This window comes from Panthera leo, chromosome A1, assembly GCF_018350215.1.
Source record: "Panthera leo isolate Ple1 chromosome A1, P.leo_Ple1_pat1.1, whole genome shotgun sequence".
Classification (NCBI taxonomy): domain Eukaryota; kingdom Metazoa; phylum Chordata; class Mammalia; order Carnivora; family Felidae; genus Panthera; species Panthera leo.
In genome coordinates, this window is record NC_056679.1 from 49925592 (window position 1) to 49950125 (window position 24534).

Sequence of the window (24534 nt, forward strand, 5' to 3'; positions counted from 1 at the left end):
GTGTCAAGGGTTTCGGAACCACCATGGAGATCCTTCAGGGTACAACATAGCATACTTTGATTGTCTGGTGACCACTCTCCTCCCACAGATACATACTTTCTTAAGTAGTTATTAATGTTAATGCCAGAGTGTGATTTTAAGTAACCTTGATTTGAGCAGATGAAAGCCTCCCTTCCATTCTTGTTCCGCGTCTAGGTCAGTCAGTGGGAAGCGCATGTGCTCCTACTGTAATAACATTCTGGGCAAAGGAGCTGCCATGATCATCGAGTCCCTGGGTCTTTGTTATCATTTGCATTGTTTTAAGGTGAGACGGAGACAGACAGCCTGTAGGCCCGCAAAGCTTTGCTTGGAGAGCGCATGGCTTCTTTGCGCGCTGGGTGTGGATGTGTCACTAACAAAACTCCGTGCTACATGCGTCAGTCTGTGCTGCACTTTGAATCACAAATTGCCTGTTCTCAAATCTTAAACTAGTTTCAAAAATTAAGTCCAGAAACACTATGTACTACCAGCCTCCAATTTGGTAAGATTCTAGAAGTCAAATTTACAGCTTATAAATGCTTCATCTAACATGCTGTCATAGGCATACCTGAAATAAAATTTACCAGTGTTATTAAGAGCATGGGGACATGCAATTCCAAGTGTCTGAAAGCTTAGCTTTACTAGGGAGAGTATGTGAAGAAGAACATTGTAAATATTTTTATAGCTGCAAAGCCTGCTTACACCTGGTGGGTTTCTGCCCATAGGAACGAAGCCTGTAATTACTTTTTTTTTTCTTCAATATCTATCTTTAGGGGCACATCTATGTGATTCTAGAATTTGCATTGGGCCAGAAAGAGACTTTGGTTCTTATTCCTGGAGTCTCGCAGACCACAGCTTGTGTAAGCCTGTGTATTGCTGGCTTGAGTGGTTCCTGGGCAGAACAGAACGAGTCAAAGTAATTAGTGTTTGAACATGTGGAACCGATATATGTTGCCTTGAAGTGAAAGTGCCGTGTCCAAACGCTTGCCAGGCTGGTGCGGTGGGGACACTAGGTGTTGCCCACCCCAGAGGAAAGTGCCAGAAACCCACTCCTCATTTACCTCACTAGTTCATGCAATGCCTTATCCTCTCACATTCCCCTACAAGAAACGAAGACTGAATTCTTTCAAGCTAATCAGCAAATCATTTTTACTCTTTTGGTATACTTAGAATGATAATTTTGACTCTTAAAATTGGACTTAAGAATTCTTTAATGTCTCATCTGGCAGGCTTGATTTTCATCTACTAATTATCTTTTGGGCTTTCCCCCCCCCCCCTTTGCTGAAATGTATTTAAGAGCTTAGAAGCTGCATTCTGCTCAATCTTTTCTTGTTTTTACCTAAGAGTGCCCCAAGACTTCCTGAGCTGACTGACTGTGGTGGTTCTTTCTCGTTCCTCAGTGCATTGCCTGTGAGTGTGACCTCGGAGGCTCCTCCTCAGGAGCTGAAGTCAGAATCAGAAACCACCAACTGTACTGCAATGACTGCTATCTCAGATACAAATGTAAGAGAGCAAATCAGGGAGAAAATTTCTTGTCTTCTAAGGAGACCACGGGTTCCCGTGCATTTCCCTGAACCTGCATCCACATTCCCCTCAACCTCCCTGCCTTAGATGCCAGGCTTTAGGAATCTTAGTGTGTCCCCCTCAAAGAGGCTGCGGTGAGTGGGTCAGTGCTCCAATGCCAGCCACACACTGGTGGGTCAGGGGTGGAGAGTGAGGAATTGGAAAGGGATGTATGGCTGAAGCAGGACAGCATTCTGTGCTGTCTGCTCAGTGTTTGGAGAAACTTCTAATGACTCGAAGATATCAACAAACCAAAACAGACAGCTAAAATGATCCTTCTGGGTAGACTGTAAGCTGTTTTTTGGCAAAGAGTTGGTCCCTCATCATTAGCTGATTCCTATTAGCTAACAGTGGGCTTTGATTATGTGATTCAGAACATGACCAACTTTAAAACTTATGGTTTAAAAAAGGTAATAAAGAATAGTCAGTTTATGCTTTGTTGCTATACAATCATATATCCATATATACAATATTTTAAAAAGGAGAACGTTTATTCTGATTATATGGTGTTTCAGTGTCATTTTTGGAAAAATTGAGTTTTTTAAAAACTTCACATGCTGGTTTGTGTCTAAGCACGTTTTTGTTTGTGTGTTAATAAAACATAAGATAGCACAAATAGATTGCATATTGTTTATAGCCACATAAAGACAACTATTACTGCTGTTTATATTTTGAACCTTGATGCTGGTAACATGTGTTTCTTCCTTATTGTGAAAGGGTGTTACAAGTGGTATCAGCAAAACCATTTGCTTTTGAACTCTGAGGTATTTATATGGCCCTTTATGTGAAGAGTGCTTTGAAAATGGTTTCAGCTCAGTCAACTCTCTCTTATCTGTCAGCGGGTTGTGAACCTTCTCTCCCCAGCATCCCATCCTTTGGATGCGACCACTGAGGTTGGAGAGTGGCAAGGCTGGGCATGTAATGGCGGGAGTGTGTGTATGTGTGTGCGCTTTTCTCTCTTTAATCAAATTCCCAAGCCAAATATATTTGATCTTTGGAATCTTCAGGGGAAAATTGCCCATGCCTTTTCTCTCCTCCAGTACAAATAATAGAGAGTTGAGTGTAATTTCTATATTAGCAGTTTATTTTTATAAATAAAGAATTTTAGAAACGAGGCTGTGATTTGCCTAGCTTTACCCTAAGTGAGTGACAAGGTCACGCTTTCTACCTCACGGGGCCATTCTCTGAGTGATTACCACTATGTATCCCAGGCAGCGATACTCAAGTATTTCTCAGGCCTAAGTACTTTTCTTTTTTTCTCCTTGCCCGATCAGCTGGACGGCCAACCGCCATGTGATGTAAGCCTCCCTGCGAAAGCACTGTTGCAGATAGAAGAAGAGGTGGTTGCTGCTGATGTAGATCTATAAATACATGTTGGATTTCTTTTGTGCTCTTTTTTAAAAAGGATAACACTTTTTTTTTTTTTTTTTGCCTCTCTAGATTACATCAGAGCATTATAGTCTTGGTAGAACGTGTATTTTGTTGTTGTTGTTTATTTATAAGAAGGTAATTCTGTATGGGGGGAAAAGTGCAGTATTTACTTTTTGAAGTCAGCATCTTAAAAAGCACAAGGGAAAAATAAGAACTTCAAAATATTTTTGGCGCTGATAATGATCTAGTTTGACTTTCTAGTGGTGTTTTGAAGAGGGTTATTTTATTGTTTCTTTTTTAAAAAGGTTCTGAAACATTATTTGAAATAGTTAATATAAATATATGATTGCATTTGCTGTTTATTGTAATGTATACTAAATTAATACAGAACCGTATAGAAAATGTCACTAAAATCTACCCACAAATTTGCCTTCTGTATCCTTCTTTTCATCTATGTAATATTGTGCTTTTTTTTTTTTTTAAGAAAAACTTTTAGCATACATGACATTTTATTTGCTTGATGAAGAGATCTCTATTTTCTTCAGAATTGTCGCTAAGCAGTTCTCAATAGAAAGCTGCTGTTTTTCATTAATACAAAATCATCAGGGTTTGTATACCAAAAGTTCTCTCCAGGAACTAACAAGCCTTTCTGTTCATTGCATTTGTAAATAAACTTGCTGTTGCATTAAGGAATGGTTCTCCTTTTTCTTCTCTGTGTGTGTGTTTGTCTACCTCCCAAACCTTTTAATCCTATTTCAGTATGTGGCTTTTCTTGATATTTTTTTATTTAGCGTCTTTACTGAGATATAAACTAACATATAATCAATTTCATATATTTAAACTGTACGATATGACAAGTTAAATATGTGTGAATACCTATGAAATTATCACCATACTCTTGATGTTGTTTTATGTGGAAAACTTTCACTAGGAACTTTATTTTAGAGGGAAGGTTATTTCTGAATACAGTACACTTCCATAGTAAGAGGTGAAATGGATAGTACATTGTTGAATCATTTGGTTAAAATCTTCATTCTTCTGCTTCCCCGATGATAAAAGAAAATAGTGGTTTAGAAAAACCTTCATATGTTTTCAGTCATATGTGGATTTTGAGAAACTTAACAGAAGACCATGGGAGAAGAGAAGGAAAAAAGATAGTTACAGAGAGGGAAGCAAACCATTAGAAACTCCTAAATACAGAGAACAAACTGAGGGTTGATCAGGGTGGAGAAGCCAGGGGTGGGAGGGGGAGGCAATGGGTGATGGGCATTGAGGAGGGCACTTGTTGGAATGAGCACCGGGTATTGTATGTAAGTGATGTATCACGGGAATCTACTCCTGAAGCCAAGAGCACACTGTATAGTATGTTACCTAACTTGACAATAAATTTTATATATTAAAAAAAATCTATGTAGAAAAAAACACATGTACTTTGTTTTAGAAATCTGGAATGGCAATGTAAGAATAGAAAACTAGCATGTTTTGAGCAAAAATATCAACTTGCATGAGTCTTTTGTAACAAAGTAGAGTAGATAATTCTAGGGTATGAGAACTGTATTCGGAATAGGTTAGAAATAAGCTCTAATATGGGAGAAAATTTAAAATTTAGTTTGCTCTTATTTTTTAGTACTTATTTTATTTAATCTAAAATAAAGAATGTGCTTCCTGGGGCGCCTGATTGGCTCAGTTGGTAGAGCATGATTCTTGATCTCAGAGTTGTAAGTTTAAGCCCCACGTTGGGTGTAGAGATTACTTAAAAATAAAATCTTAAAAAAAATGTGCTTATTGATGAAAATTTATCAAATGCCTCAAAGCATAAGTTTCTCAATTCCCAAACTCCAATGACAAGAGCTCTGTTTGGATTCATTCTGTATACATTTACCCTACATTCTTGGTTAACACTGGATTGTGAATTTTTCTGTGTTCTTAAAATCGTTTCTATTTATCTTTATTAATGGTTAATATTTAGTTGATGATTCTAATGGGCATATTTCAGTTGTTTCTAGTAAGCATTTTAATATATGTAATGATTACATATTTACATATAAATGTATTTCTTGCTTAAATCCTGTAATGGACTCTTTGATCATTTTCTTTTTTCTTTTTTTAAAGTTTATTTTGAGAGAAAGAGCACAGGGAGGGAGGAGCAGAGAGAGGGAGAGAGAGAATCCCAAGCAGGTTCTGTGTTGCCAGTGCAGAGTCCAGCATGGGGCTCTATCTTACCAACTGTGAGATCATGGCCTAAGCCAAGATCAAGAGTTGGACACTTAACTGATTTAGCCATCCCAGTGCCCCCATTTTATCTCTTTATGTTGTCATAGATATGAATTTACTGACCCAGGATATAAGCGCATGCTTAAAATATGCATTTTAAGACTGTCACAATATATATTGCCAAAGTGTTTTCTGGAAAGATGCTACCAGCTTAGATCCCATGAGCAGCACATGGGCTTGTCCATTTCACTGCATGCTTGCCAAAATGAGTTTCTATTGCCTTGTTGTCTGCCTGACACGCAGTAGCCCTCAATATGTAGTAGCTGCAGAAATTAATAAACTGCTTCAATTTGTCATGTTAATTGTGCTGCTTCTTGCCTGTAGCACAAGCTTTAGTTCTTACATCATGATTTTAGTTTTCTGATCTGACATTTTTTCTGTTACTCCTTTTCATCTAAGTCTCTTGTGTTTTCATCTTTTTTTTTTTTAACATTTATTTATTTTTGAGACAGAGAGAGACAGAGCATGAGCAAGGGAGGGTGAGAGAGAGAGGGAAACACAGAATCTGAAACAGGCTCCAGGCTTTGAGCTGTCAGCACAGAGCCCAACGCGGGGCTCGAACTCATGGACCGTGAGATCATGACCTGAGCCGAAGTTGGACGCTTAACTGACTGAGCCACCCAGGTGCCCCAGTCTTGTGTTTTCACCTTATCTGTTCACTTTTCATCTCATTATGTTCTCACGACTTTTTTCTCATGTTTCTCACATTATCTTGCTTAGTGATATCAATTTTGTTAGTATAAATTGTTAAGACAGTTTTCAGAGGTTTTCTTCTAAGACACTGGTTCTAGATACCTTTGTAGAAGCACATGAGTATGTGTTACTTCATCTAGGAACAGGAAAGATTCAGTCATTCAGTATTTTTTAATTGTACTTTATGTCCCAGGTAGTTTTGGGCACTGTAGATAGAGCAACAAATCAATACAAAGTCTTGCTTCTGATTGGGCTTAGATTTCAAGTGGGGGGAGAGAAAGGATAAGTGCAGGAAAATGTAATTTATAATAAGGGCATCGAAAAACAAATGACCCAAGGTATAAGGAGGATCGACAAGTGTGAAAATGAGAGTTTGGCCATGCATTTTGTTTGTTTGCTTGTTTTTTGTTTTTTTGTTTTGTTTTGTTTTGTTTTGTTTTGTTTTGTTTTGTTTTGTAAGGGTTGTCAGAGGCTGCCTCTTTGACCTTTGAGCCAAGCCCTGAAGGAATGAGGGAGCAAACCTTACAGGTACTTGAGAGGAAAGCATTCCAGACATAGAGGAGAGCAAGTGCAAAAGTCTTGAGGTAGGAGAATACATGCTGTGTTCACGAAGCAACCATGGGGTTCGAACAGAATAAAAGGGTGGTAGGAGATGTGGAGAGGGAAGGCACAGGTCAGCGGGCTGTTATAGGACTTTGGACCTTACTTTGAATGAGACAAAGAGATGTCGGAGGGTTGAGCAGAGGAGTGAAATGAATTACGTTTTATAAGGACTACAGACCACTGTGTGAACTAGAGATTGGAGAAGGGCAAAGGTAAAAGCAGGGAGATGAGTTTGGATTCTATTGAAATGGTCCAAGCAGATGATGTTTTCTTCAACAGGGTAGGGGCAGGGGAGGGAAGGAGGAGTAGGCAGATTATATGGCGTGTGCATGGGTCTTGCAGGTGAAGCTGACAATTCAATGATGGACTGGATGGAACAGGAGAGAAAGGGAAGAGTCAAAGTCTATAGTATTGTCTTGAGGAACTGAAAAATGGAATCTTCATTTCTTGGAAGGGGTCAGGTTGTGGGTAAAGCACATTTGTGGTAGTGGGGCAGGGAGATCAGAGGTTTGGTTTTTAAACAGGGTAAAGGTTGAACAGTCTATAGATCATGAAATGACAGTGTCGAGTAAGCAGCTGGCTAGGCATGTCTGGAGTTCAAGGGTTCAGAGATGAATGTAGAGCCCATCAGTATATAGGTAAAACTAACGCCAAGAACCAGGAAGACTCATCTGGATTCTGAGTAAATAGAGAAGGTGTCCAAGGACAGCACTAACTTCAGAAAGGAAAGTAGGATGAAAGTTTGTTGTATTCAAGAATGTAAACTTGGCATTTTACCTAATTTTCATTTATATCACAGGGTGAGAACTAGCCAAACAAATTAGAAACTATCTGGATTCCAATGAAGAGAAACAGAATAATAAGCACTGCCAGTTAGAATTGAGGGATGTGTCTAAAAGGGTATGTCAGGGTTGGGATTCAACTTGTTTTATTTAGCACTTGAACATCCATCCCTGCAATCTGAAAGAGGGATTAAAGGCATGCTAACGCAAGTCCCAGTTCATACCAGTAAAAATGGCATTAAAAAAACCCTAATTTGTGTTTAAAATTCATGTGTATGGGACAGGAAAAACCAACTTCCAGATTCTTGTCATAAAACACATAGGTGCTGGGAGTATATTTGATGAAGACAAAGCAATCCTTATTCTCGTATGGAGGAGACAGGCACACCTCCACAAGATTCTAGTACATGGTATAAGAGGCCAGGGAAATAGAGTGTGTGAGAATCCGTGTGTCCTTTACACTAAGGGAGTAGAAGTGACTTCACTGCAGAGTTGCTATTTGAACAGCATCTTTAAGAGCAGATACAACCTTGGCAGATCTTGTAGATGGGACAAAATACCCCTTGAGTTGAGATCAAACTCCCAGAATTTGTTCCCTTACTTTGTTTTCCCAACAAAACCATACGCCGTTTGGTATGTTTTGCAGAGGAATGGGAATATTCCTCGGTAGTCTGTTTGTGGTAGTGTATCCATGAAGCCATGTGGATCTTCCCAGGTAGGGAGACTACAAAAAGGAATAAGGTGAGAGATCATGACTCCAAAACCTGAAGTGAAAAAATAGCTCTGGGACCTCAAGCTTGGAGAGTGTAGAGACTGATACTGTTGTGAGAGAGTTCTGTTTTAGACTTAACTGTAAACTTGACATATGAGAAGGGTCTGAAGGTAGCTGGGTTTAAATAGAAAAAAATGGTGGGGCATCTGGGTGACTCAGTTGGTTAAGTGTCCAACTCTTGATTTCGGCTCAGGACATGATCTCACGGTTCATGAGTTTGAGGCCTGTGTTGAGCTCTGCACTTATTTGCCTATATTTGAACCAAGAGTAATCCCATATTTTGGTAATCAGGACCCCGTTAAGTGGAGTCCAACTTCCAAATCATGCTATTGCTAATTAGAGTATCATAGAGTAAATGTTGCAGAGTCAACCACAACGTGTACCACAGTTGTTAGCCTTTATGAATGCTCTGGAAAATTGAGTATTTGCATTGTGCAAGACTCTGTCTTGCTTTCATAATCAACACCTTGTCAGTGAGGTTTTTTTTTTTAATGTTTGTTTTTGAGAGAGACAGTGCAAGTGGGGGAGGGGCAAAGAGAGGGGGGCGGACACACAATGTGAAGCAGGCTCCAGGCTCTGAGCTGTCAGCACAGAGCCTAACGCAGGGCTCGAACTCATGAACATTGAGATCATGATCTGAACCAAAGTCGGACGCTCAACCGACTGAGCCACCCAGGTGCCCCTTTGCCAGTGAGTTTCTTAAAGAACAACACAGAACAGGAGAAGGAATGAGAATATTTTATCATATCCAACAAGGAAAGGACCATATGAGGGAGTAGTTGCTAGAACAGTTAATATGTTCAAGCAAATAAAGATCAACTCATGGTGGTGATGAGGGGAAAAATTGGGAAATGATAGTTTATGAATACTTTGTGAATATGAATGTACAAAACAGTCATGCTTTTTCAGGTTTCTTATATAAAAATTCATAAAAGGATATCAAGGGTTAAATACTCATCTCTTTATGACTAAATTTTAAACTTCTTAAGATTTTGGATTTTATATGTTATAATCCCATGATATTGTTTAACACATTCAGTTGACCCCATAACTCTCAAAGATCTGTTTGACAACTCTCTGTGAAGCTTTTTAAAAAATGTTTATTTAGTTTTGAGAGAGAGAGCCTGGGGGAAGAGCAGAGACAGAGGGGGAGAGAGAATCCTAAGCAGGCTCTGCATTGTCAGCACAGAGCCTGATGTGGGGCTCAAAGTCATGAACCATGAAATTGTAACCTGAGCCAAAGTCAGACGCTTAACTGACTAAGCCACCCAGGCACCCCTGTGTGAAAATCTTTAGTGCTTACGCTATCAAGATCCTCAAAGCTCTTCTTCAATAGTATTTTCAACACCAATTTTAGAATACAATCTTTGGAAGGTTATTAAAACTTCTTGGTATTAAAATTAAAGAAAAAATAGGATTTATTTAGCATTCCATAGGAGCATAGGAGAGGCCTGGCAGAAATCAGGAAAATGATTTAATGTAGCAGTGTTTTCTAGGTTACATTCAGACTTTTAGCTTGCATATTTTTGTGTGCCAATTGCTGCTACTTTTTTTTTTTTTAAGCTAAAATGCCTTATTAGATCCATAATGAATTCGGTGTCACAGACCTGCATGTGAGGCATTGATCTGCCAGTTGCCACTTCAGGCTAAATAGAGAGTTCCTCTTACATTTGTCAGAGGCTCATTCACCTTTTCAACCTGTTCTATGGTGTCAGGAAAACAGCCCTCAAAGATGGCCAGAGGACGTCTGTGGGTGCTCTCAAATCCATTTCTTCTTCCAGATCAAACCAGCTCCCTCTGATCACAAGTCATAAAATGCTCAGTTTGTGGCAGTTTTAAGTTCAGAGGTATAGTGAGGTTTCAGACGTCCTCAATGCCTTCATTCTGAATATGTGTAAATTGTAGTCTGGGGAGTATAGCCCCAAGCCGAAGAGGAGGCCAGGTGAAGTGGGTAGGAGAGAGAGAGAGAGGAAAGAGCCTCTCCCTGGTTCACCTTCACAAACGTTTATTGATTGTTTGCCATGTGCCAGGTTAATTAGGGACATAATAGCACGTGTGGTATTTTCATACTATGAAGTTCAGCTATGAAAATGACTTTTGTCATTGAAATTAATATCTACTTACAGCCCCGGTCCATCTGAAGGCAGAAAACTCAAATCTAGTCTATTTGTTCTCTCCAACTTTTTCAGATTTAGATCCCGTCAAATCAGGATTTTCCCTTGGGTGGCACCTGGCCTTTGGCCTTGGTCACCTCGGGGCAGAGTCGTGGCCCTGTGGAGGGTCTGTGGAAGCACTTTGTTCTCCCCGGTTTCTGTGCCGATGTTCACTGCAGTCCTGTTGTCCTCTCTGATCTTTCGACTTGGTCAGCCCTACATGATAGCATCCACTGGGGTGTCCCCTTTCCCATCTGATCAATGGCTTGGAGGTCTGTGCAGTACAACTTATCCAGGATGCCTCTCCAGCATCCATCCCTTCACTTCAAATATGCCGCTCCCTGGATCAAGAGGTCTGCTCTGTGTGTGTGTGTGTGTGTGTGTGTGTGTGTGTGTGTGTGTGAGAAACCCAAGCAGACTGGAAGGGTGTTGTTAGCCCTGGAGGTCAGGATCAGTCCAGCCAGATGGAGGGAAGGATGGGCAGGAGGCTGGGATAATGGGAACACAGGCCGGAAACTAACTTCATGGGAAGAACCTTGGGTGGGAAGGAAGTTTCCAGAGCCATGTTGTGGTTGAAAAGACGGCAGTCAGGAGCAGTGGGGAGCCAGACAGGACTGGGGGTGTCCTCTGTTCAGGGCTCTGCCTCTCCACCTAGAGCCAGCTGGCCTCAAAGCTTAGGATATGAAGCAAGACCATAGAGCCTGCTGGTAGTTTGAATTCTTTCTTTCTTGTGGAAAGGGGGATCCACCCCTCGATCCTTAATCACATCTGCAAAGCCCCTTTTTCATAGAACGTAACATTTCACAGGTTCCAGAGATTAGGATGGGCCCTTAGTTAGCATTCCACAGTCACCTTGGTATTTACCAACCACGCACAGGAATTCATACCCTCCCCTCATGCCTCTTTAAAAGGAGTAAATTAGGATGATTCTGACTAAAAATATGTTTCTCAAATTGTATTTATAAATATGTGCTCATCGCTAAGAGATGCAGTAAAATGGCATTTATAATTCCAGGAGACTTAATTTTCACTGGGATTGTGGTGGTTCCAATGACCTGGACATTGCCTGCTTTTCCAGTTCACAACACATTTCTTGTGGGAGTGCTCTCCAAAATGAGGTGCAAGCAAGATGATCCATTGTGTTGTAGGAAGAATATATTACATTAATTTATGTTTTATGTTAAAATTAAAAAAAATTTAATGTTTATTTTTGAGAGAGGGGGAGAGAGAGAAAGGCAGAGCACGAGTGGGAGAGGGGCAGAGAGAGAGGGAGACACAGAATCTGAAGCAGGTTCCAGGCTCCGAGCTGTCAGCACAGAGCCCAACATGGAACTTGAACCTACAAACCTCGAGATCATGACCTGAGCCAAAGTCAGACACTTAACCAACTGAACCACCCAGGTGCCCCCATTTAAAAAATTTTTTTTAATGTGTATTTATTTTTGAGAGAGCACATATGTTTCAAAAAAAATTAAGCTTTTCTCATATTTCATACAAAGGTTGACACACATATGCCTGTCTTTATGTCTGTTAGTCACTTGTGGCACAGACGACACAAGGTACCCTGAAGGCTAAATGGGAATTCCATACCGTGGAGGGGTTGACAACGGTGCCCTCATTTGGCACGTTGTGACGTATTACAATTTACTTGTGACATCACCTTGCAAGGTTAAAAAAAGACTAAGCGTGAAGAGCGTGAAGAAGAACCTCTAGGGGCGCCTGGGTGGCTCAGTGGGTTAAGCTTCCTACTTGGGCTCAGGTCATGACCTCCTGGTTCATGAGTTTGAGCCCCGCACGGGACTCTGTGCTCATTGCCTGGAGCCTGCTCTGAGTTCTGTGTCTCCCTCTCTTTCTGCCCCTCCCCTGCTCGCACTCTCTGTCTCTCTCAAAAATAAATACACATTAAAAAAAAAAAAAGCAGAACCTCTACAAATTTTTCAGTGCTGTTTAAAGTCAAGATTTAATCTGTCCTTTACATACCACATATCACGATAAATGTTTACAAGTGTCTCTTGCAGATAGTAGAAAGACAAATAGTCTTGTTCTTCCTGCTGAGGTTAAAAAAGCTGAAATAATGCCAAAGGATGGAACCTGACACGCATGTATTCCTTTGGCAACTGGTATTATAGGGAGAGGCACAGAAAATATTGCTGAAGTCCAGAAGAAACAAGTATGAAAACAATTCCTTGGACAAGGTTTGCTACTAGTACAGGTATTTCCATCATATCTTAGTGTGTGGTATTTGCTAAATTCTGTTTCAGTGATGAAATACAAGAAGAACTATTTCTTTACGAGCCGTCAGCGGGAAAACATTCTGGAAGACAAAATCAACATAAATTACTATTTTTTCTTTTTTAAAGAGTTAGGCTTTCTACGACTGTGCCAGCCAGTTTATTTATTTATTTATTTTGAGAGAGGCAGACACAGTGCAAGTGGGGGAGGGACAGAGAGGGAGAGAGAGAGAATCCCAAGCAGGCTCTGCGCTGCCCGTGCAGAGCCCGACACCCGATGTGGAGCTCGAGCCCCTGAAGCCGTGAGATCATGACCTGAGCTGAAACCGAGAGTCAGACACTTAACCAACTGAGCCACCCAGAAGTCCTGTAAATGATTTCTGTATTAAAAATTATTTATGGTGGGGGTACTGGATCAGGACCTGATCTCAGTGCTCAGGAGTTTGAGCCCTGCGTTGGGCTTTCTGCTGTCAGCACAGAGCCCCCTTTAGATCTTCTGTCCTCCTCTCTCTCTGCCCTTCCCCCCTCACCTGCTCACATGCACTCTACTTCTCAAACATTTAAGAAGTTATTTATGGTAAAACTGCATGTGTACACCTTGATGAAACAGTATTTTGGAATAAAAAGGAGATTCCAGGACATAGTTACAGAGCGTCTCACATATTATCATTATTATTATGCAATTTTGCCTCATTTATTGCAAGTTTTAGCTTTAAATTGTAGCCAGAAATTCACAAATGTCAAGTTTATAAAAATCTTTTCTCAGCTATTTGATACACATATACATTGTGAAAGGAGTCCTGCGATCGAGTCGAGTAACCTATCTATCACCCCACATACAGCGGTGCCCCCTTACCCTGGCTTTTGCTTTCTGTGGTTTCAGTTAACATTCCCCTGCAACCAACCCCCACCCAACTATCACTCAACCAAGATCCAGAAGCAGGTGATCCTCCTTCTGATATATGGTTAAGAAATCAATAGGAAATCAATAGTAGCCTAACTACCTCACAATGTTTATGTCATTCACCTCTTCTTCTCATTACGTAGGCATTTGGTCATCTCACATCAATACAAGTAAAAGGGTGAGTACAGTAAGGTATTTTGAGGGACCACATTCAAATAATTTTTATGACTGTATATTATTATAATTATTTTATTATTAATCACTGCTAATCTCTTACTGTGCCTAATTTATAAATTAAGCATTATCTTACGTATGTGTGCATAGGAAAAAACATAGTATATGTAGGGTTCCATACTATCCATGGTTTCAGGCATCCACTTAGGGGGCTTAGAACATATTTCCTGAGGATAAGGGGGAGACTGCTGTATTTCTTCCCTTTTTTGGGTGAGAACATTTAAATTCTACTTTCAGCAAATTTCAAGTATACAATACATTGTTATCAACTAAAGTCACCATGATATACATCAGATCCTCACACCTTATTCATCTTGTAGCAGAGTTTATACCTTTTTATCAAGTGTCCCTATTTCCCCCCAGCCCCTGGGAACCACTTTTCTACTCTTTATAAACAAGATATTTACCAGACTAGAATACCACTTTGTAATGAAATAGAGAATGACTATGAAAATCATGTGTTGTTTTCTTTGCTGTACTTGATGGCAACAATGTTCGATGGCTTTGTTTTCATTGCTTTGGCAGTTGTTGAACTTGAAGATGTTATGCATTTTTTTCCTTTGCAAAATAGCGTCCCAAATTTGTTGACCTTTTCCTTTTCCTTGGCTGTCCGTAGTTTTTCTAGTAGATATTTAAAGTACAAAAACAAACTCCATAATCTTCTTATACAATAAAGGTGATAAATTAAAAAATGAATAAGAAATAACTCCTTTTGAAAAAAGCATAGGCCATAGAGTATTTTGAAGATTAATGTTTGAAAAATTCCCATTGTTAATATGGTTTTGTTGCAAAAAAAAAGTAAATATTTCATGCATAACAATTTTCATTGGAAACTAGTGTGTTTAAAAATATTTTCAAATGATATATTTTAGAGTTTGAAGCAATATGTTTAAGTTTACACCAACGGAACATTCAGTGAGTAAATATAGCAGGATGAAAATTTACCAACTCATTTTTTTAAGTTTTTATTTTAATTCCAGTTTACCAGCTCATTTTTAACAAAACTTCTGCCTAAACGGTAGGTAGCGTTGAGCAATGAGTGTCAGGACTTAGGACCAGCCAAGGACAAACTTTCCACCTGCCTCTGTGTGACAGCATGCAGACCAAGGATGTCTGTACATAAGCCCACACCCAAATCTTCTAATCCTTTGTTTTCTTCCAATATATATATTTTTTATCAACAACCAAGATATTTTATAAAATTAGGGAATTTTCATTCATAATTGTGTTTATAAAAACATCTAGAAAAATAACAATTTTGAGGAGGAAAGTTTTATACCAATAAATAAATAGTTTAAAATTCTCCTTTTTATGTTGATCTTTTTTTACCTTGTATTTTTAGCATTTTTGATTGTATACAACTTACTATAGTGCTTGTGTGTGATTATACATAAATATTAATAAAAGGGGTGATGTTTTTTCTAAACCGAAGTGGTACATGATTTTCAGAGGTGGGATTAAAAATGTTTACAGTCCTGGCAACTGAAGCCCAAAGAAGCAAAAATTGAATTGATTCAGGGGTCTCAGACCAGAACTGGAACTTAGGTCTGTCTTTTCCTATGTGGGTTTTTTTTTCCATCTTACACCCTTTTAATGTATTTTTATTGCCCTAGTTGAAGAGGATTGTGTTGAAACACATTTACATCTGCTGGAGAATTGGAGCATGAGCAGTGGGACTCACTCTTTTGTTTGGTTATGATACAGCTGGTGGTAGAAACCTGAACTCTCAGAGATACAAATCTCCATAGGAAAAGCAGTGGGTGATGGGATAAAACACTAGGTCTCAAACCTGAGCTTCACTTTTTCCATAAAGAATTGTATTTTTTTGTCCCTTAACTCCTTGATGGTTGGATCCAAGTTTTCTAATTATTTTGTGTCGCCTTCATGGTGATTAGCACTGGGTATGAGGGCAGGATGGTCTAATGGTTAAGAAAATAGTGACTGTTCAGAGTCACAGGGTCTGTGGTATGGCTGTCTACTAGAGGTATAAACTTGACTGATGGCCTTTCCATGCCTTGCTTTTCTCATGCGTAAAACAGAAGTAATAAGTGGGTTACTAATAGACTACATCTCATGAGCTTCTTGTGACCAAGAACTGAGTTAATTCATGTAAAGCTTTTAGAAAAGTGGCTGGCAGAATGGTGATAGCTCAGTTTTGGAAGAAAGGATAAAGAAACTATCTTCAAGAACCTTTATTTCAGCTTTTGAGATGAAAGAGGATTGGAATAATCTTAGCAGACTGACAGCATACAGTGCAACTGTGTTCCTAATTCTGGTCTTGATGAGGATTTTGACTTTTATGTATTTATAAATACATACAATTATAAAAAGAATGTCTTTTATGTATTTATAACACTAGGTGGCAGTGTTAGCACAAGATGGGAAATCCGGAGTAGTTTTTGTTTGTTTTTTCTTTTTTCTTCTCTTGCCTCTCCCAGATTTATAACTTTCTAGTCAGCTTTTGAATCTCTGATCAGTCCAATATTAGTAGTCTTAGCACATCCCAGAGCTGATTCCTACCAGAGAACGGCTAAAGGATTAACAGGAAATTTAAATGATCATTGTCTCCTATGGGCTTGTAGCATTGTGGAAAAGTTAAGGTGGCTTTTCTACTGTGCAGGAATGGATTAGGGAAGGCTTTAGTGCAGTAAGCAGTGGCCTGGAGAGACCGTGCCTCTCCCCCAGTACGCCAGCTTTGAGAGGCTGTCATGTTTCAGGAATCTCCATGCTTCTTCTGCTAATGAGCCACGTACACTTAGCAGTGAGGATTCTGCTGCAGCCATTTCTTGCTGACTCTCTCTGTGGGGGAGGCAAGTCTTTATTTGCTAGAACACTTGGGTCTTGATTTTAAAACTGCCAGTGTTTTAAATAAAATTTTTATTCGTTTTAGATTGTTTACCCGGGGCTCCTTCAAGAAAACAGTAAGCAGACTGCTGGAATTATCACCTGTTAAAATGAAATATGCAGCTGGCCCAAGTGGGCAAAGGCATGAGGACCACAGGGACGTGAGGGCTGCTCTTGCTCCTTCTTTGAACTGCATGTTCACAGTGTTAATTGAGCCCAAAGAGTTCTCATTAGGCAGATCAACCCTTCATTGGATTTCAGCATCTCTTTCTCTCTCTCCATGCACACACACATATTTTTGTTCATTCAAACCACAAATATTGAGTGCCCACTATGAGCCAGGCACTGATCTCAAAAATGCAGATAAAGCAGTGAACGAAACAAATGATGACACCTCTCTTACAGAGTTTATATCACGGTATGAGACACACAAATATGGCAGGTGGTAAGTGTTGTGAAGTAAAGTGGTATAAATGGGTAGTAATGGGAAATAAAGGGGATTCCATTTTAGACAGAGTGACCAAGGAAGGATTCTTGGCTATGGTGAAATCTAAGCAGACACCTGAATTGCTAAAGACTGAATGATCCACGACCCCCCATTCATATGTTAAATCCTAATGCTCATTGTGGTGGTATTTGGAGGTGGGGTTTTGGGGAGGTGATTAGGTCATGGGAGTGGAGCCCTCAAGAATGAGATTAGTGTTCTTATAATTGAGGTCTTAGTTGTCTTTTCCACCATGTGAGGGCATAGGGAAATGACAGCCATCTAATAACTAGGAAGGGGTATTTCACCAGACACTGAAGCAGTGCCCTGATCTAGGACTTCCCAGCCTCCAAAACTATGAGTAATAAATTTCTGTATATACGCTACCAACACATGGTATTCTCTTACAACAACAGCCTGAGGGGACTAAGACATGAATGAAATGAGGTAGTGAATGTGTAGTTTATTAGGGTAAGAACATTTCAGAGGGAGGTGCATACAAATGGTCTGAGGAAATTGGGGGGTGAGGCACTGAGGCAGGAGGGGCAGATACAAACTGATGGGGCCTCAAGCTTGTGAAAATTAGTCACCCTCTTTAAGAGGGAATGCAAAAATAAATACAAGAGTAAATATTTACAAAAGAAAATCCCAAGAAATTACAAAATTGAAAAAGCTGACAAGTTTTTTCAAGCATCAGAGTCTAGTTAGGGCATTTTACCCATTAACTGCCCGACACCCTGTAGAATGATTTTCCCTTACAGTTTTGGCTGTGCACTCTTTGATTACTTCTTCATTCAACTTTGATGGTGTAATACATGTTTATGGAGACAATAGATAATTTAGTCTTTCCTTTAGCATCATTGAGCAAAATATTACTGATGGTTTATACATTTCTTTCTGCTTCACACCTTTTTTTGTTTCTGCCATGTGAATTTCCAAAGTTCTCAAAATTGGAAAATCTCACAAATTTCTTTCAAATATGAACTGTAAGATTTGAAAGATTTTTCCGCAAAGTGGCTTTCAGTTTTATTCATTTCTATCCTTGTTTTTTTAACCTCTGACCAAATATTTCTAAAGCTGGATGTTGTGGGACCACATTCACATCTCATTTGACTTTTGTCTTCACTGTCACATCATGACATTGTAGAATGGGTCAGCATGGAGGAGGACAGCCATTTCCTGGAAGTCCTTCCTATGCCAAGATAGCTAACAACATGCAGAAGTAACAAGGCACGGGGACATGTCACACAAATAAAATCCTGGAATCAACTTCTTTTTAGCTAGATCCTCAAAATGCCCAGGGCCATTCCACAGCCGTCTGATAAGAGGAGGGACACTAATGGAGGGAAAATAGGACTGGAAAGAGACAGAGGTCTTAACTGATTGTGGTTAACATATTTCTCTTTTTTAAACTTTACCAAATCTTAGGACTATGTCAACACATCACTATACCAGTAAGGGGCCTGAATCTTATGCTTTATTAATTTCATGGTAAAACTGTCTCTTCCAGGGTAGGAAGATACCCCTGCCCCACTGTTAGGTCATTAATGGGAGAGTAGGTCCAAAAGCGTGGGATTTGTCGAGGAGAGTGATATGGCAAAGTTCCAGAACATACCCAACAGGCCATGGCAGACAGATTTCCCATCTTGTACAGTTGTGCTTCTCCCCAGAGGACATGAGACTGTGGGATAAACATGGGAGGGTCATTTTACTGGATGGGTGGTGATGGTGGTGGGTGAAGGGGAGGTGGGGTTAGGCCATTTCACTGTTAGTTACCATTTTCATATTGAAATATTTAAAAAATGTCAATCCCACTTATAAAGTATATTGATCACATGTGAATTTTTAGGTCGAAATAATCTTCCAGAAGAATTTTTCCCTCTAAGTGGCCTGTGTTAGGGACATGGCCATGACCTTTCCACAGTTAGGGCTTTCTTGGTAGGAAATTCAGAGAAGTGGATTTTGACTAAAAGTTCCATCTTATAATGGTCTATGGTCTCTTGTCCACCAGTGTGACACTGCTGATGTCACTGGAACTGACAGGTTTTTATTTGTTTTTTTTTTCATAGTCATGGTTCTTCACACAACCTTTTTGTATGGATAAGGAATATGGCATAGAGGTTAAGAGTGCAGGTCTTTTTTTTTTTAATGCTTATTTATTTATTCTGAGAGAGAGTGTGTGAAAGGGGGAAGGGCAGAGGGAGAGGGAGACAGAGGATCTAAAGAGATTTGAAGCAGGCCCTGCTGTCAGCACAGAGCCTGATATAGGGCTTGAACCGTGAGATCATGACCTGAGCCAAAGTCAGATGCTTAACCGACTGAGTCCCCCAGATGCCCCACAAGTGCAGATTTTGGTGCCAAAATGTGGCTTTTCCTTGGGCTCCACTACTCACTTTCTAGATGCCTCACCATTCTGTTTCCTCTCTGTAAAATGGGGATCATGAATCATGCAGTTATTATGAGCATTAACTGAATTAATCTTCGGCATGAGTCAGTGCCTGGCACAAAGTACGTATGCTCTTTGTCATGTCAGCTACTTGAATGATGTCTCCGTGTGTGACTCCTACGCAGCCTCTTCCCTTTACTTATTATCCATCCTCGCTGAGAGACAAGTTGTTGGCGTTCATGGTGCCACTTCTGAAACGTGTTGGAAGGCCCAGCTAATCAGGATGAGGCTCGCCACCAGGCCTCATGAGGGCCATGATCCACTCCCATCATATTTTGAGCAGGTGTCTTATGGCAGAAACTTTTCACTCCGAATAAAATCATGTAAAATGTGGCTGCTTAGTTTAAATCAGAGATGGGACGTCCAGAAGCCCACCTATTTGTGCCCCGTCTGTAGTACTGTCCCCAATTTATCCTTCTACAAATCCACAGAGTCATAATCCTGTGTGTCAACTGAACTTCTAGCCAAATTTTCAGTTGGAATGATTTGAGTTTCTTCTCTGGGTCCTGCCCTGTGTATTTTATAGTTTTAGGTGGAAGAAAATTGAGGGCTGGCTGTCCTCATTTTAGATTCAACTACCACTTATTGAACATCTAAACATCATGCCACAAACTCTCATTATTAACCTGAAAAGTGTGCATTGTATTTTCAGATGCATTCTAGTAAGCCTCAGAGAGTTAAGATCCTTGCTCACAACAGAACCATCATGACTTCGAAACACTTCTTAAAATGCTCTAGACTTTATGCCCACCTTTTAGTGCAACTGAAATCGGTCTCAACTTGCATTTATATAAAACTCTGTTATGTAAAAAATTCTTTTACTTTTGAAATGTTGGCATTTGGTACTCAAATATCATTTTTTTCTCCTCAAGTATTTGTTCTCAAACTAGGCTTTTCCAGATGACAAAATTGAGTCTCTGAAGATTAGTTGAAGACCACGGAACAAGTGATAGACATAACTGGGATTCATCTGGCCTCAAGCCCAGGGTACCCAGCCCACCATGACTCAGGTGAAGGTGAGAGGACTTTTATTCCTTCTGTCCCACTGTGGCCAGTTTCCTGGTAGAAAACATTCTTGGTGACCCCCACATCAGGATTTTCTTTTTCTTTTTTTTTTTTTTTAATTTGTCTTTTACATTTATTCATTTTTGAGAGACAGAGACAGAGCAGAAGCAGGGGAGGGGCAGAGAGAGAGGGAGACACAGAATGAAAAGCAGGCTCCAGGCTCTGAGCTGTCAGCACAGAGCCCGACGCGGGGCTCGAACTCACAAGCTGTGAGATCATGACCTGAGCCGAAGTCGGACGCCTAACCGACTGAGCCACCCAGGGGCCCCAGGATTTTCTTAATATGGTTCAACTTAGCTCTTTCTGCCCATGGGAGCCTAGCCCTGATCACAAGCATCTAGAGCCTTCCTTTTGTTTTCCCACAACCATTTGTACCTGGCACCATGGGAGGTTAGCCGGGTGGTGGAGAGCCTTGCAACGTAATCCCCTTCATTATTCAAGGAAAATGGCCTTGTTGCTTAAGAGAGGTGAAATAAAGGGATATCTGTACTTGATATCCATTAAACGTCCTGCTTAAACTTCCCTCTGCTCTCTACAGTTGGTAGAACAAATCATAAAGAGGAGTGATGCGGTTTGCATTCCAATTCTGCCTCTTAAAACACTATGACCTTGGGGAAGTCATTTTACCTCTCCAGGCCTCTGGTTTCTGATCCACGAAAGGATAGTTCACCTGTCTGAAATGGGCTTGTGTTACCACTAGGGGGCAGACAAACACAACCCCTGAGGGGCTTCGTAGCTGCCACACAAGAGCAAAGGATGAAAAGTTTTAATACGAATAATGCAAATATAAATAAATTCAAAGAACATTTTTTAATGAGATAAAATGTAGACTTTCTGGTTGGGTCTTTGAGGACTCCCGATTCTGGGTTGCACCCTTAATGTTGTTCGGGTTCAGATCCCTGCACTGTAGGTTACAATACTGTCTAGCATTTACTGAGTGCTTACTGTATGTGATGTACATGTTCCCTTTAATCTGAACAACAAACTGTTTAACGTGGGCAACGTCCACGCTTTTCCTAGAAGGACCCTGAAGCTCAGCGAGGTTAGGTGACTTGCCCAATGTCACTCAGCTGGCAGCTGGCAAAGCTAGGATCCCATGTTTTTCCAGTTGCTCCCAGGCCGACCCTGCTTTTATTCCCCTAGTGCCCCCCTCTCAAAGGCTCCTGTATATGTGTGCGTGGCCCGCTGCACCACTGCAGTCACCCAAGGGCACAATGATGTCACAGAAACACTATTCCCTTTGTATGAGTGATTCTAATTTCATAAAGCCATAGACATTTCTAGTATGTAAAAGATTAAGTCATGACAGTATTTCTGGAACATTATTGGATTCACCTGTTCTGTCTCCATTCATCCCACACAGGTCTAAAGTCCACACTGCACTTTCCCATACAGGCTGCTGCTTCTCAGAGGCCCTCCGCCTTCTCCAGATCCTCTGCTATTGTATGTCCTCATGGCACACAAAGGAGAGTCCATTGTAAGCTGCAAGTGCCCCGTAAGATTCATCACAAATTCTTCCTTCTGGCCCTCACTGGTCTTCATCCTCCCCACCCACCCCATCTCACCTTAGCTAGGGTTTTGCATGGACCTGCTAATTTGCATGATTTCCATCCAATGTAAATCAATGTTTGTTTCCTAACAACATCTAGCATTTGAAACATCCTTCTCTCTTAACCCCTTACTTATCTGTTACTTCTCATTTTTCACGTCAAGTTCAAAATGTCTCCTCTACAATGCTTTCCTGAGATATCACTACTCAACTTGGAATGTGCCTGCTTAATTTTTATTTTCTATTTTATTAATTCTGTCACTTTGTGTATTGGTTCTGTCTGGACTGCAAGTTTCTTAAAATCACTGGCATTTGATTTTTCCAAGTATTTAATTGAGTATTAATAATAATATATACTCACTGAACTGATCCTTATTTATGAAGCAGGGATCAGATCCAGAGCATGATTTCACTAGCTCAGTGGATCATCAGAATGCCCCCTGGGTGGCATTCATAAGCACCTATGATGTTCCCCATTCTGTGTTTTGTATTCTAATGCATAGTCTGGTATCATCTTCTCAGTAACCCAGTGACGTAGATACCATTACAATTTCCAGTGAGCAAATGACATACGTAATGGTAAGCAGTCTTGTCCAGAGGTACAGTGCTGACTAGGGTGGGATTTGAATTGGGGGAGTCTGACTCCAGAGCTCTGTGTACCTTATGTCCAGACTTTGGTACTGCTTGGTCTTGAGGTTTCAGAGCTGGGAATGTGGGAGAGAGGACAAGAGTAACGATGGCAAGAACGAGAAAAGTGGAGTGGGGTAGCTGGTGGAAGTCTTCTTATTCTCCAGTCTTCCTATAACCCTGAACACTTTGAATAAGTTCTACCCAAAGTCATGAAATGTTTGAGACCAGAGTTCTCACAGAAACTCTGAAGCGGGTAAGTAGCTCCAGAAGATGCAGAAATCTTGGTAGAATACGTATCTCTAAAAGAAATAGGTACCTCAGCTAATTCGGAACAAAAGTTACTATTTTGGCCACTAATCTCTAAAACGAAACCCAAACCAACAACAAAAAAACATATATCACTTTGAACTAAAATGATTCAACTCAATGCCAAGTAAACGTCAGTCCCCAGTTGAGATTCACTAGGCTTTTGTGATCCTCCCAAGCCTTCTCTTGATACTGTCACTGCTGTGTGGTCACCGTGGGGATAGCTCTTAGCATTGGGAGTGCAGTCAAGAGGGCAAAAGCAAAGGCTGGAGCTCCCCCTTACCCTTCCGTCTGCTTCTTTGAATCTGTTGTAGCTGCTGCAGAATAGAGGCCTAACACTCAAAATGGCCATAAGTCTCTTACTCATTGGTTAGTACTGGTGTTAACATTGAAAACTTTGAACCACTGGACTGGTCCAGATAATGGTCATCAGATGAAGATTATAAACAACTTGGCTAGAGAGTATCAACTAAATATTGGATATGGTTAGTCCAAGCTTGTGCTTTACTGTTTCTCTGCTAGCGAACAAGGAGGAGGTGGTGAAATTAGCTTTTAGCTGGGCTTCAGGTAGTAGGGAAGACTGGGATTGAGTGCTGCATTGGCAATTCTGGTGGGTGCTCAGGAACATACTAGGGGGTGATGAAATTGGATGTGGTATCCAAGAACAGAACATCAGGTAAGTGGTACCCAAATCTGGCTAATTATTGAAGCTATCCTGTGGGTTAAAAAAATGCAGACACTAGGAGCGCCTGGGTGGCTCAGGCAGTTAAGCATCTGACTTCGGCTCAGGTCATAATCTTACAGTTTGTGAGTTCCAGCCCCACGTTGGGCTCTGTGTTGACAGTTCAGGGCCTGGAGCCTGCTTCGAATTCTGTGTCTCCCTCTCTCTCTCTGCCCCTCCCCCACTCGCTCTGTCTGTCTGTCTCTCTCTCAAAAATAAACACTTAAAAAGTTGTTAAAAATACAAATGCTAGATGCTGCACTGGCCTGTTGAAACTTTTTAACCATGAGGGATGAACAGCTGCATTCAAAAAATAAAAATGCCCCAGGAGATTTTGATCATCAGTTTGAGAAATAACATATTTGAGGAAGTATTCCACTATTGTTCTTTACTTTTTCTTGACACTTCTTCCTCATTTCCTGGTTGAGATCCAGGATTGTTTCTCTGATTACAAACATCAATTATCTGAGCAAAGGGATACGTGGATAGAACATTCAGAAGGATTTATGCCATCCTTTGTGTGTGTGTGTGTGTGTGTGTGTGCGCGCGCACGCGTGCATATATGCATTTGAAATGACCTCATAATTAAACCTAACAAAAATGTGCTATTTTAAATCTTGGTTTCATTATGTGCAATATGATAATGGTTATAATAAAAGTGATGATACATTTAAACCATCTCAACAGCGTCAACTGTGAATCACTGCCCTGTCCATGGCTGTTGTAGGTAGACTTTGGCCTACTCCCACAAGAGAGTTAAGATTTATTCTCTTCTGAACTTTTAGTCTCTCATAGACTTCCCAACAATAGAACAAGATCAGTACAATGCCCTTAATGACAACTTCCCTTTTCTCAGGCTTTCTATTGCAGGGCAGTGGTTTTCAACTCAAT

General features: G+C 40.4%; 1 protein-coding gene across 10 annotated transcripts in view; it reads left to right on the forward strand.

The window, feature by feature from the left end:
* The window catches only part of LMO7 (LIM domain 7), a 193405-nt gene extending 189760 nt beyond the window's left edge, over positions 1 to 3645 (forward strand). For 7 of the 10 annotated variants that reach the window (XM_042928012.1, XM_042928031.1, XM_042927978.1 and 4 more), the window contains 3 exons: positions 196 to 304; positions 1419 to 1521; positions 2856 to 3645. In XM_042928012.1, coding sequence (XP_042783946.1) covers positions 196 to 304; positions 1419 to 1521; positions 2856 to 2878 — 235 coding nt within the window. In that variant the 3' untranslated portion in view covers positions 2879 to 3645. The remainder of the gene's footprint in view (positions 1 to 195; positions 305 to 1418; positions 1522 to 2855) is intronic. The other 3 variants (XM_042927995.1, XM_042928041.1, XM_042928061.1) reach the window with 1 other exon arrangement.
* The last annotated feature ends 20889 nt before the right edge of the window (positions 3646 to 24534 follow it).